This window comes from Diabrotica undecimpunctata, unplaced genomic scaffold (assembly GCF_040954645.1).
Source record: "Diabrotica undecimpunctata isolate CICGRU unplaced genomic scaffold, icDiaUnde3 ctg00000593.1, whole genome shotgun sequence".
NCBI lineage: Eukaryota > Metazoa > Arthropoda > Insecta > Coleoptera > Chrysomelidae > Diabrotica > Diabrotica undecimpunctata.
The window spans coordinates 407,807-420,201 of NW_027311900.1; the positions used below are offsets into that span (position 1 = coordinate 407,807).

The 12,395-nt window shown below is 32.4% G+C and overlaps 1 protein-coding gene across 3 annotated transcripts in view; it reads left to right on the top strand.

The window, feature by feature from the left end:
* Positions 1–12,395, top strand: part of LOC140431189 (cyclic GMP-AMP synthase-like receptor) — a 65,323-nt gene that overhangs the window by 47,555 nt on the left and 5,373 nt on the right. For all 3 annotated transcript variants that reach the window (XM_072519108.1, XM_072519107.1, XM_072519109.1), the window contains 2 exons: positions 4,623–4,748; positions 8,477–8,663. In XM_072519108.1, the coding sequence (XP_072375209.1) occupies positions 4,623–4,748; positions 8,477–8,663 (313 nt within the window). The remainder of the gene's footprint in view (positions 1–4,622; positions 4,749–8,476; positions 8,664–12,395) is intronic.

Consider the following 12,395-nt stretch of genomic DNA (forward strand, 5'->3'; position numbering starts at 1 on the left):
ATATTGATACAATCCTTGTACATTTTTTTTAATATAGGGGAGAGTGTTGTACCTTGAGACACTTTTTTTTAATGACCTGTAACTATTTTACTATTAAACGTATTGAGTTGGGATTTAACATAGCAAATTAGCAATATATTTCTTAAGCACCAATATATTTAAAAGGTTTAAAGAAATATGTTTAAGACATAAATTTAATCATTTTTAATTTGGTGTAGAATGGACCAAGGTACCATTTGGTCTTGTACCTTGCACTTCCTAGTATTGTACCTTGAAACATTAATTCAGTTACCAAAATGATGTAAAAAGATAGTTATATCACAACTTAAATAAACTGCTTCTTTCAGATCTAAATTTTATTCAAACGGAACTCTTAAAATTATTTTTATAAAGAAAAAAAGCAAAATTAAACATATTTGTGATCATTCAATGTCATATTGTCCACAACTTATTCCAAATCTCAACATTTGAGCTTGACGAGCTGTTCCACTAACGTAAATAGGAGGGGGTAATTTTGCTATTACATCTTCTTCGAGAAAATTAATGCTTGTAGTTGCATCATTGAAGAACTTATCGGTGTTTTTATACCAACGTAAATATTTTAGTTCGTTTTCGTCGTCACAACGTATTATTTCAGCTAAATTATAACAGAACCTTTTTTCCCCTGAACTTTCACCAATACAAAGTCACCAGCTTTTAAATCATCATTTTCATGCTTGTTCTCCAGCAGTGTTGCTTCTTCCTCTCTTTGAATATGCTCCTTCCAATTTTCTTCGTCACTGCTAAGGGATAAGTTTTCATTTTCGGATTCTGAACTTGATGATAATTCCTTCTTGGTGTCCTTAGAAGTAAAAGTTTTTCTTTTTAATAAACTCCTTTGAGTAGAATCTCCAAAAACTTGCCTTTTAGTATTTTTAAGAGTAGTTGGTTTTACTTTTTTTAACTGTGATATTTCATATTTTTCGGGAGTGTCTGCCAATATGCGAGATTTCCCTCGGGGTCTTCCTCCACTGACCTCTTTTCGGGGAGGCGCTTTAGGAAATGGACGTAGCATTTTTGGAGTAACAGCAACATATGTCGAAGGAGAAGTAATTTGGTTTCGGTTATTTAGAATACTACAACAGTTTCGGTCTGATTAGCTAAAGCAACACTTGAACAGGCTACAACATCACATGAACCATTTAAAGTTTTATATTGAACATTAAAGTTCTCGGTACTTTCAGATTGAGCATTAACACCATTGTTGTTGTTTTCTAGTGGACGATCCGAAACATAAGAGGTGAGAAATTCGTGTTCTTGGAATATGTCTTCATTAAGGGGATAAAGCCCCGATACTTCAAATCCTTTAAGAATATTCGATGGACAAAAAACTTTTGGAAATGCTTTCCCTATTAACTCTGCAACGTCGTAGATACTTATAGGCCTCCCTGGGTGCATAATCATCCATTCACTACAAGCTGTATTGTAATACGTTTTCAATGGCCCAAAGACAGTCCTATTGAGCGGCTGAAGCTTGTGGCTTGTGTGAGGATGGAAAGTAACCAATGTTATACCATTGTTTTGACAAAACTGAATCACTGGTATATTAACGTGACTATCATGGTTGTCAAGAAGTAAAATAACTGGGTCTTCAATAGATGGTTGTACAGGACATTTAAAATGCTCCAGGAACTGCAAAAAAAGTGACTCATTAGACCAGCCAGATGAATTGGCACCTCCAACTGTGCCTACAGGAGCTCTTTTCAACATATGGGATTTGAAATGTACTCTAGGAAACACCATTATAGGTGGAATATGAGTACCAGAGGCATTTACTGCCGCAATTATAGTAGGATATTCTGTCCACTTTCTCCACTTGTCATCTGTCCAAGTTGTTTTATGCCTTTTGGACCAATTATTTCAGGAGGGACATGGACGGTTGTAAAACCAGATTCATCACAGTTCCAAATTTTGTGTGGCGAAAATTCATTTCAAGACAGAGCTTTCTCCTAATTTGTAAAAAATGAGCTGACATTGGCTTTATTAAACGAGTTGGATCTTGCTAGACTTGTAGGCTCCAGTTTTCGAAGTGATAATTCTACTGTGTAACGCCTTAGGAAATATCTTAGCCATCCTTTACCGGCTTTCTTATTTTGCTCTCATGATGATGGAAACTTTTTATCATTTGTAAGAGCGAATTGGTAAGCAAAACAACGAATCTCCATTCTTGTCAAGCCATAGTGAAGGCGTGCTGCTGTTATTAAATAATCTTTCAAACTATTTTCTTCTTCAATTGAAAAAACTTGTTTAGTTTTATTGCTCGCTTCATAACAAAACTCCGCCGTACTTTCTAAATTTTTATGTTTAGTCATGTGCCTAATAAGTGTTGTTTTAGACACATTATAACAACGAGAAGCTTCCTGTATGGACAATTCACCATTGAGAGCTTTTTCTACTGCACACTTGATATTGCCTGGATTAATAGGTCGTCTTTTATTTCCGCTTTTGCTGCGAGACATTGTTGGTTACCTTTATTCTGAAAAAGAAAATTAGTTTTCTAAATACAAAAATAAATAAAAAAAAAAATAAAAACAACACACAATCAGATAATAAAATAATTCAAAAATTATGGCATTGTACTTTGGACCGGTCCAAGGTACACGCCCTAAACTAGGTCCGAGGTACAAAATGGTCACGTCCTGATTTTTTATTACATAAAACATGTGAACAACATACTTTTAAGAAAAACTATTTATGGCAAATAAAAATGTAAACTAAAATTTATAATTAGGCATAAAATTGAGTACATATTACTTACCATCAGATAGGATGATTGCAGATTTAAAATAAACTAAATTTTACAAATACAGTATACTCCCTCTATAACGAACACGGTTATTACGAGGTTTCGCTTATAACGAGATACATTAGATGTCCCGTGAAATTTCTATTGAACTATAACCATCTATAGCGAGGCAAATTTGGTTATAACGAGAGAAAATAAGATCCAAAAACGTGTCTTTTACGTTTTTAGTCTGGTCGTGGCTATAAATAAATACCTTTTCAAACAGCCCCTCAATAAACTTAACTGTAGCCCGCAATAAACTTCTTTACAATGAATAAATACAACTGTTTCACATCTTTAGAAAATATATGATAGAATGATACTGGACCATTTAAAGCAGTTAAAAATAACAGAGTTCTTAAAATTGCAGAAGCAATAGTTTATGTGATCCTTGAAAATACGATTTATACATTATGTAGTTGGAAAAAAATATAAGTACAGCTTTTTTGTTTTAACGTATATCATTGATAATAAAAGTCAACAACTCTTTTATGTTTTAATATATTTCATTGACAATAAAAGTAAATAACTTTTTTTCAAAAACGCCATTCAAGCAATATTTATTAGCATCTTATATTGCTCCGAATGGCTTCACTATAGGAAGTTAATGGTTTAGAAAACTACAGATTCATATATATGCACAGTATTATGATTGTCTGATATAACGAGGTAATTAGTCTGTCATTTCAGTTCTCGTTATAGAGGGAGTCTACTGTATTCATTTATAACGTTCAAATAGCACTTTATCGCCCTCTATGACTGGTGGGAACAATTAGCTATTGGTAATCGTTAAATCCTTTCTTTGTAGTACATAGTATTAGCAAGTGGGCCAAGGTACACGCATACCCAAGGTACAACACCTTCCCCTAATCTGGATCAATATAAAGAACTGTCAATTCTGTTTTTAACTTTAGGGTGTCAAATTTTTGTCCATATAGCTTTACAAGTAGATGAAAGGTGCTATATGGGAATTTTTTTGCAGAATTTTTAAAATTGTCAAAATTATATAGTGCCAAACGCTCTAGAATGCTTTAAATCAGCAAACCTATTTTTAAGTTGAATAATCTTAGTATCAACAATTTAAAAAAAAAATCGTCGATATGACGTCTATCATTGTTAATATTGATATTCGATGCCTCTTATTGGGTTTGGGACATCATCATTTAAAAAATCTTTTTGTTTTGACCATAGACTTTTAAAATGATTCCGCTCTAATTGCAAAAATTCGATAAATTCAATGTCAATTCAACATTTCTCGTGCAAAATCCAATGTCATACATTTCTTTCTATATCATACAAAACTTCTGATTTTGGTAGAATAATCTCAAATAAACTTAAAAAGAAATTAAAATCAAATTCTTGCTGTTTAATGTAAAAACCTTTCGAACAAATTCATGTCTCTCCATTACATTTTGGTGATAGTTGGAGAAACTCATAGATGTCCTTTTGATAAAAAAAATAAACTCATTATAACATAAACGAGCACGCCATTGTTGTAGTAAACATACCTTCAACCTCCAAGCGATAGGTCTCTATGACACCCGATTATATAACAAGCATAGCCGACTGCTGGGTCTATATATATGCCATTGGGTTTATCTTTGAAAAACCACCAACACGCTATTCTCTTGGGTTTTTCTTCTTCTCTACTGTCTATCCATAACGTTGTAATTTTTTATACGAATATTCTATACGTTTATTTTTCTTGATTATAACGTCGCCAATATCCGTTTAGTGGATGCGGCATTTTTTCAAATAGCACAGCTTGTGAACACTGTATCTCTTTTTACCGTTTTAGAAAATGAGAGATAAAGAGAATCATGCCTGCATAGCTAGTTACTACCTCAAAACTATAGCACTGTGGGAAAAAGACGAAAAACCGCAAGAGTTCTGGACGAGCTCTTTGAGTTATGTATTCATGACAGTAAGTATTAAAACATATTCTTCTATTTGTAAATAAATAAACAATTAAGTCGTTTTTAACGCTTTCGCTTTTAATACTAACACGTATCCTGATCGAAATACCGATCTGTAATGGGACAAATAACTATTATTATGGACATTTGTGTAATATATATTTGTGTAATGTATAATAGTGCGAATAATACCTATATGGTCTAAAGTAAACCTACATAGAAAACACTTCAGTGCACACGATTTAAATTACCACGGAATTAAAATAAATAAATTTAAATAAATGATAATATTTATCAATTAATTATCCAATGGACATGGATCAGCTCAGATGGCAGTGTCAAAAATAAAATATATCATAACAAACAGAAAAGAAATAATCAAAGACATCGAAGTACTCAACAAATTTTCAATAGGAAGCGACCACAGATTAATCCGAGCTAAGATATTATTAAATGTCAAATTGGAAAGAACAAGGATGATCTTAAAAAAAAACGGGTGTGGCAGTCCAGTGGGAGTGCCGGTAGAAGTTATACTTCTATACACGCGTTCGCCGTTACAAATTTTTATGGGAGTCAATCTGCACAATCATTACATATGTAATGCTATAGGTAAGAGAGAGCAGAAAGAGAAACAGAATTAGGTATATAGGTATATGGTGCATCGTTTGCTGTATGTAAACAACATTTAACTTGTAATAGGAGGATTTCATCAAAATATAATAATATCTTGATGAAAATGTATATTTTTATTTTCATATATGTATGAAAGGAGTTGAATGCAAAAAATATTTTTACACATACTCTGCAGTAAAATTCATTGTTTATTTTGTTATTAATATAAAAATACAATACAATACACCGTAACATAATTCAATATAATAATACAATACAAATTAAAATTCAATAGTCATAAGTATTTAAAATGACAATATACATAACTTACTTTCGCATATGCTTAATATACGCATATAACTTCAGAAACTGAGCAATGAATCGCTGTTGTAAAATTTTTATTCCAAACTCCATTAAAAATTTGTGAAATCGTTATTTTTATATAGATAAACAAAAGTATCATTTTTAATCCTACCCTGTTATCGAATTTTTCGTTTCCAACAATAATTTTTTCAAAACAATTTTTTTTTGGAGCGGGTTAGAGTATTTTTTATATACACCTGTTTGTAAAAAATTGTTCAAAATACATTTTATTGTTTTAAACACAGTAATTAATATTTTTAAATATTTTTTAACAAAAAAAAAACAAAAAATTGCCTCACCGTGACATGTTGGCACATTGCCATGACCAGAATTCGAACCTGGGTTACCACGGCCACAACGTGGGATCCGAACAACTAGTCCACTAGACGATCACGGCTAATTAGGCGATGTGTATTACGATTATAGTACGAATATTTTAAAACTCCATACCTAAGATTCCATTAAAACAAATTTAGGTCATTTGTTTACAAAAGAAACAATGTACTTAATATTAATTTATTATACCATTTTATATAAATGTGTACGCTAATAATTAAAAATAAAGTAATCAATCAGTGGAAATAATAACAAATAAATGTTTCCGATTCTAAAAATGCTAAGATATTAAATAAATAATATTCATCAGTATTTAAAAATCACAATAGGTATACATAACTTACTTACCCATATGTTTAATTTACCAGGATAATAATATTAATACAAATTTAATTAAAATTAAATATTCATAAGTATTTAAAAATGACAATATACGTAACTTACTTACGCATATGTTTAATTTACCATGATAACAATATTAATAAAATAAAATATTGTTTGGTGATACAACTGTCAATTTATCTGACATTGATAAATACAATATTTAATTGTTGTTTGTTGTGTATATAAGTACACATTTGAACTTTCTTGAGATATTTACAAGTTTTAATTTATAATTTAACATGCCTAACGAGGCTTGTTACTCCCGTGCAAATTTCCGATTTACTCCTGTGCAAATTTCCAAAGTCAAACGCGCGTCTAGAAGTATAACTTCAAAAACCAACAACTCGGATTATGTTTTTTATTTTATTTACGAATTTTTATTTTATTTTAAAATTTAGCATTTTTGCGTATATTACATATATTTAATAAAATTAACGTGGGGTTTTTAAATATTTCAAAAATAAAAAAGGAAATTCATATTGGGATTCGAACTCACATACACCAGCGTATGAACCAAACACGTAAAATATTTGCCAATTAGACATGACACAAATGTATTTCAAAATTGACAGTTCTCGGTCATACAGTAATTTATTGAGATTATTATTTTGAAATACAAAAGTCTAAAATAATTATGAACATTTAATAAATAATACAAAACATCACATAAATAATATTAATAAATATTATATTATATATTATATATATATATATATATATATATATATATATATATATATATATATATATATATATATATATATATATATATATATATATATATAATATTAAATATATATACAAAAGGAACATTTTTATTTTCGAGAGAGGAAGAGAGAGAAAATATATCTTCTGTCTCTCTTACTCATTATCTTACATATGTAATGATTTCACCGATTCACTCCCGTACAAATTTCCAACGTGGAGCGCGCGTATAGAAGTATAACTTCAAAAAGGAAATGGATTCCCACAGAAAACAACGTCCTGTATGAAGATATACTAACCAGACATATACAAGACTTGCAAGACGAAATGGAAGATGTAGATCAAGCAAATGATGACATAATGAAGGCTCCAAAAGAGGCGGAAAGGGAGTGCTGCCCGACCGTTCTGACCCATAAAGAAAAACTAAGCCAAAATACCAAAGAGCTAATAAGTAAAAGAAGACAGCTGACGGAAAAATACGGCTCCAACTACACAACAATGAAGAAATTAAATGAAGATATCCACCGGTCAATCCGAAACGAAATAAGAGAAAATAATACAAGAGAAGTAACTAAAAGAATTCAAGAAAACATAAGTTCAAAAGTTTTGAGGCGAAATACGAACAACATAGGCAACAAAAACATGTACAAAATAAAAAACAAATGTGGAAACATTACTACTGATAGAACTAAAATCCTTGAGGTTGTCGAATCCTTTTATCGCGAAATGTATGAAAGCATTGGCGAAAGGTAAAATTAGCCCTTGCCCAAAATCACAAACCAGGGATCACAATTAATGCCAGAAATAACTCCATACGAAATCAAAACGGCACTTTTAAAAATGAAAAATAACAAATCCCCAGACGTTGACGGAGTAGTGATCGAAGCGATCAAACTACGTGGAAATAAAATTATCCAGGCTTTGGCCAAGCTTTTCACTGAATGCATCTACCAAGGAAAACTCCTTCTCAATGGAATAATGGAGTCATTACTTAATTACACGAGCAAGGAGACATAACAGATTTAAAAAACTACCGTCCTATCAGTTTGCTTTCACACATATATAAACTTTTCACAAAAATTCATGATACTAGTAAGGTTTATACATCGTTTATATTAATATTTCAGAAATGATGTGTTTACTAAGGATAAGATTCTCAACTTTAATCCATTTCTAACACTTGTAACAACTCTCAATAAATAATATCAATTTTCGAGGTGGAAATTTTTTACCCACCCTTGGGCATACATGGAACCTACATATTGTTGGGCGTTTAAGGGTTATTAAGAATTTTTTTTTTCTAAAATTAACGCAATAATGTGGTTTTTTATTTCAGCTTCTGAAATCTTACTACGAAAGCATTAAAAATGGAAAGATATCATATTACTGGAATAAAAGTAATAACCTTATCAGTGGTCCTTCATCTGCCACATTATCTAATGTTGAAAACAGATTAAAAGGAATTATAAGTGACATTGATAGAAATTTAGCGGTCGATCCTACCGTTGTTGCAAAATATATTTGTAAGTATCCAACAACTACAATATAATTGTCTATCTTTTAGTGTGAACTATAGTTAGATTATAATTTGGTTTACTTTAAGTTGTGATTTAAAAATCCAAGATATTCTTCGTTCAACAAAAATAACTTTTTAATGGTAAAATATTTTCTAAGGTATTACAACAGATCAAAATTTCTATTTATTTTTACTGGTTTTGATGAAGAGGTTTAAGGGGGTTAATAAAGGCATACAATTACTCGTAGCGATGTGAGTATAAAAAATACTTTTAACCCCGTCTCATTGAGGTGCATCTTAATATAATTCAAGAATAGTATCACCAAGATAATATTAACCCTCTAACTGGAAAGAGTCGGGTAACTGCAAACTGTTTTGAATCTTCCCCACTAGTTCGTCTAGAGACGTTTCAAATGCATTCTAAATTCATTAAACCTTATCGTTACATTTTTGTCTCAGTTTTGTGCGACAGGTCGAGGTCAACAATTATCTCTCATTTAAAATTTTTTTCGAAGTAAAATTATGGTACTGCAAATAATCTGAATTTAGTGAAAACATTTTTGTATGAGTGGTTTAGAGCTTCAAGTTTCATAATATATATGGAATTATTACAAAACAAGTATTCTGAGTGCGCTTTAGAAGCGAAAATAAAAAGGGTTCTTGAGGGACCCCTTGCCGGTTTATGTGAAGTTTCGTCTCACTTTGTTGTGATTGTTATGTTGTGTTGTTGTGCTATTGTTTCCCAACGTTTCATCACATTTTTATATTTTGCTTCTGGAAATGGCAGGCAATAACAACTGGAGAAAGAAAAAGTTTAATTTATCGGTAATGACCGAAGATGAAATCCAAGAACTTATGGACTTTGTTGAAACAGATTCGTCAGAAGGTGATTATAGCAGTGATGATCCAGACATCGACCCAGATTACGAGCCGGATGAGATCGCTCCAGATGACATTATTACAGAGTGTATTCGTGAAATGCAAGCAGGTGAAACAAGCGACTAGTTTATTCAAAACGTGAACATATCGCTAAATATCAGTGACATAGAAGCGCCTGCTGCATCATCAACAATAACAATGGCGGTGCAAATCGAAGCTGACGAATGTGTCGAATCTTTAGAAAAGGAGGCTGGGCCGTCTACATCTATGAAAGCAATTCCATCTACTTTAGCCGCCGATGCCACACATGCTGCAAGTTTTAAGCCAACGAAACGACCCCGTTCGCCATTACCTATAATGGAAGATTCTGGTTTTTTGATTACGCCTTCTATTGGTGGTTTTACTGGGAGAGGTAATAATTATATATTCATACTTTAGCAATCTTATATACTAAAACGCTAAGCCCTTTTCTTGTCCACCACTTTACTCAAAAACCATATTAGATAATTAAAATATTTTTTCGGAATATTATTAGTATTACGTATGAGATTGTCAAGATATACTTTTGGTACAAAAATTCACTTCCGGTTTTGAGATAACCGGAAGTTAAAATTTACTTTAAGTTTTAGACCCCACAATGTATATATGGATCGAAAGGTCTCGATATATGGATCGACATTTAAACAACTCGATGTCGAGTTGGTCCGCTAGTAGTGTACTATTTTTATTCTCATTTCAGCTATTCAGGATATCAAAAAAGATTCGGAACAATTTACCAAGGTAACGCGGCGTAAGCGATTAATGCGCTTGCATGTAAACGAAGTAGCTTTCCAAGGAGATGCACGGTTGCCATCGTCAATAAAAGAACTGAAAACACCAATAGAACTCTTCAATTATTTCTTCACCTAAGAGATTATTGATTTCATGGCCAATGAAACAAACGCTGCAGCTCGTCAAGAAAATATCAATACAAAATTCGCTACAAGTAGTGAGGAGATTCGGAAATTTATCGGAGTGTTGATGTACATGTCGATGTATCGACACCCTAATCTCGAGAGCTACTGGAGCAAAAACGCATTCGGCCTCATCCAGAAGACAATGCCTGTAAAAAAGTTTATGGAAATGAAGAAACACATATCGTTTCAAGATGAAAGGCAGCGCATTCGAAAAGGTCAGCCAGGCTATGATCCACTGTTTCGCATCCGGAAATTGGCTGATAAGGTCAACAATCGTTTCGATTCGATTCCAATACATCTAGATTTTTTGTTGATAAGCAGATGTGTTCGACCAAACTCAAGCATCGTCTTCGTCAATTTATGCTAAATAAGCCCCACAAATGAGACATCAAACTGTTTGTACTCTCAAGGTTACGCATATCGTTTTGAAATTTACAACGGTGCAGGCAACAATAGTATTCTTTCTGGCGCACTCGATCTTGGAAGCACATCAAATGTTGTACGTTTGTCACAAACCATACCCAGCTTTTCTCATCACATCCTTTACTTCGACAATTTCTATACGTCTTTACCTTTGTTAGTTTATTTACGTGCAAGAGGAATTTATATCCTTGGTACAATACGGACAAATAGAATCCCAAACTGTAAGCTTCCGTTGGATAAGGATATCAAACATAAAGAAAGAGGATATTCTATTGAATATGTTGGATTTGCGTACGGTGTTGATTTCAGTACAATTTCATGGAGATACCAAGAACGTGCGGCTTCGATCGACTTCGTTGGCATTGAGCCGTTTTTGAGAGCAAATCGAAATCAATATATTGCAAAAGTACCACGATATAATTGAAAGAAAAAGAAATACATCGAAGTCAACTATCCGCAGATCATTCGCGAATACAACAGACATAGATGGGAGGACTCGATCTGATGGATGGATTGATGGGTCGCTACCATATTAGAGCGAAGACACGTAGTGCAATGGTTCGAATTTTATACCACTTGATCTATATGGCTACAACAAACGCTTATATTTTGTACCGTCGCATACATGCTGAAAAATGTAATGATTCGAGCAATATCTCAGCGGAACATCAAAAGTTGTTGCAGCTACCAGAATTCGGAACAAATTGCTACTGCTCTCGTTGTATTCAGTGAGAAACGTGTACTTGGCCGCCCTTCAACATCAAAATCACAATCAAGCTCACACTATATATGGCATTGGAAAAAAAGCAAAACATCCCATTGATGACATTTGCTTCGACGGTATTGATCACATTCCACTTTGGCTCAACAAAAAGAGTGGTAAAAAAAATGTAAATTTTGCAAAGTGTCGAAAACTCAATGTGTGTGTAGCAAATGAGATCTTCATTTATGTTGTTCTAATGCAAAAAACTGTGTTTATAATTATCACCATAAAAAATAGTGTATACATATTCTTTTCCGTTTGTTTTTAAGTTTATTTGAATAAAATACATTCATTCATACATACATTTGAAATTTTAACTTAAACCGGCAAGGACCGGGGGACCCCGAGGACCCCTTTACCTGTTTTTACCTGGAAGCCAAACAGAAATTGATAATTACATTTTAATAGCTTTTCTAGGTTTCTTAATACATTATTAAACTTGAAAAAAATTCCCAACTAAATAGAATAATTTTTATAATCTTGCCAGTTAGAGGGTTAACGAGGAGATGGAGAGGTAATTCCATCATATTCTAAATTTATGTATTTGGGGACAAAGACAGAAAGAATTGCACGCACTGAGACAGAAATCAAAAAACGAATTATAAAAGGGAAAAAATAGATGCAGTGAACGCATTACTCTGGTTAAAAATTATGTCTAAACAGAAAAAGATACATCTATATAACATATTTTTCAAAGCGTTGTACTTTATGAATGTAA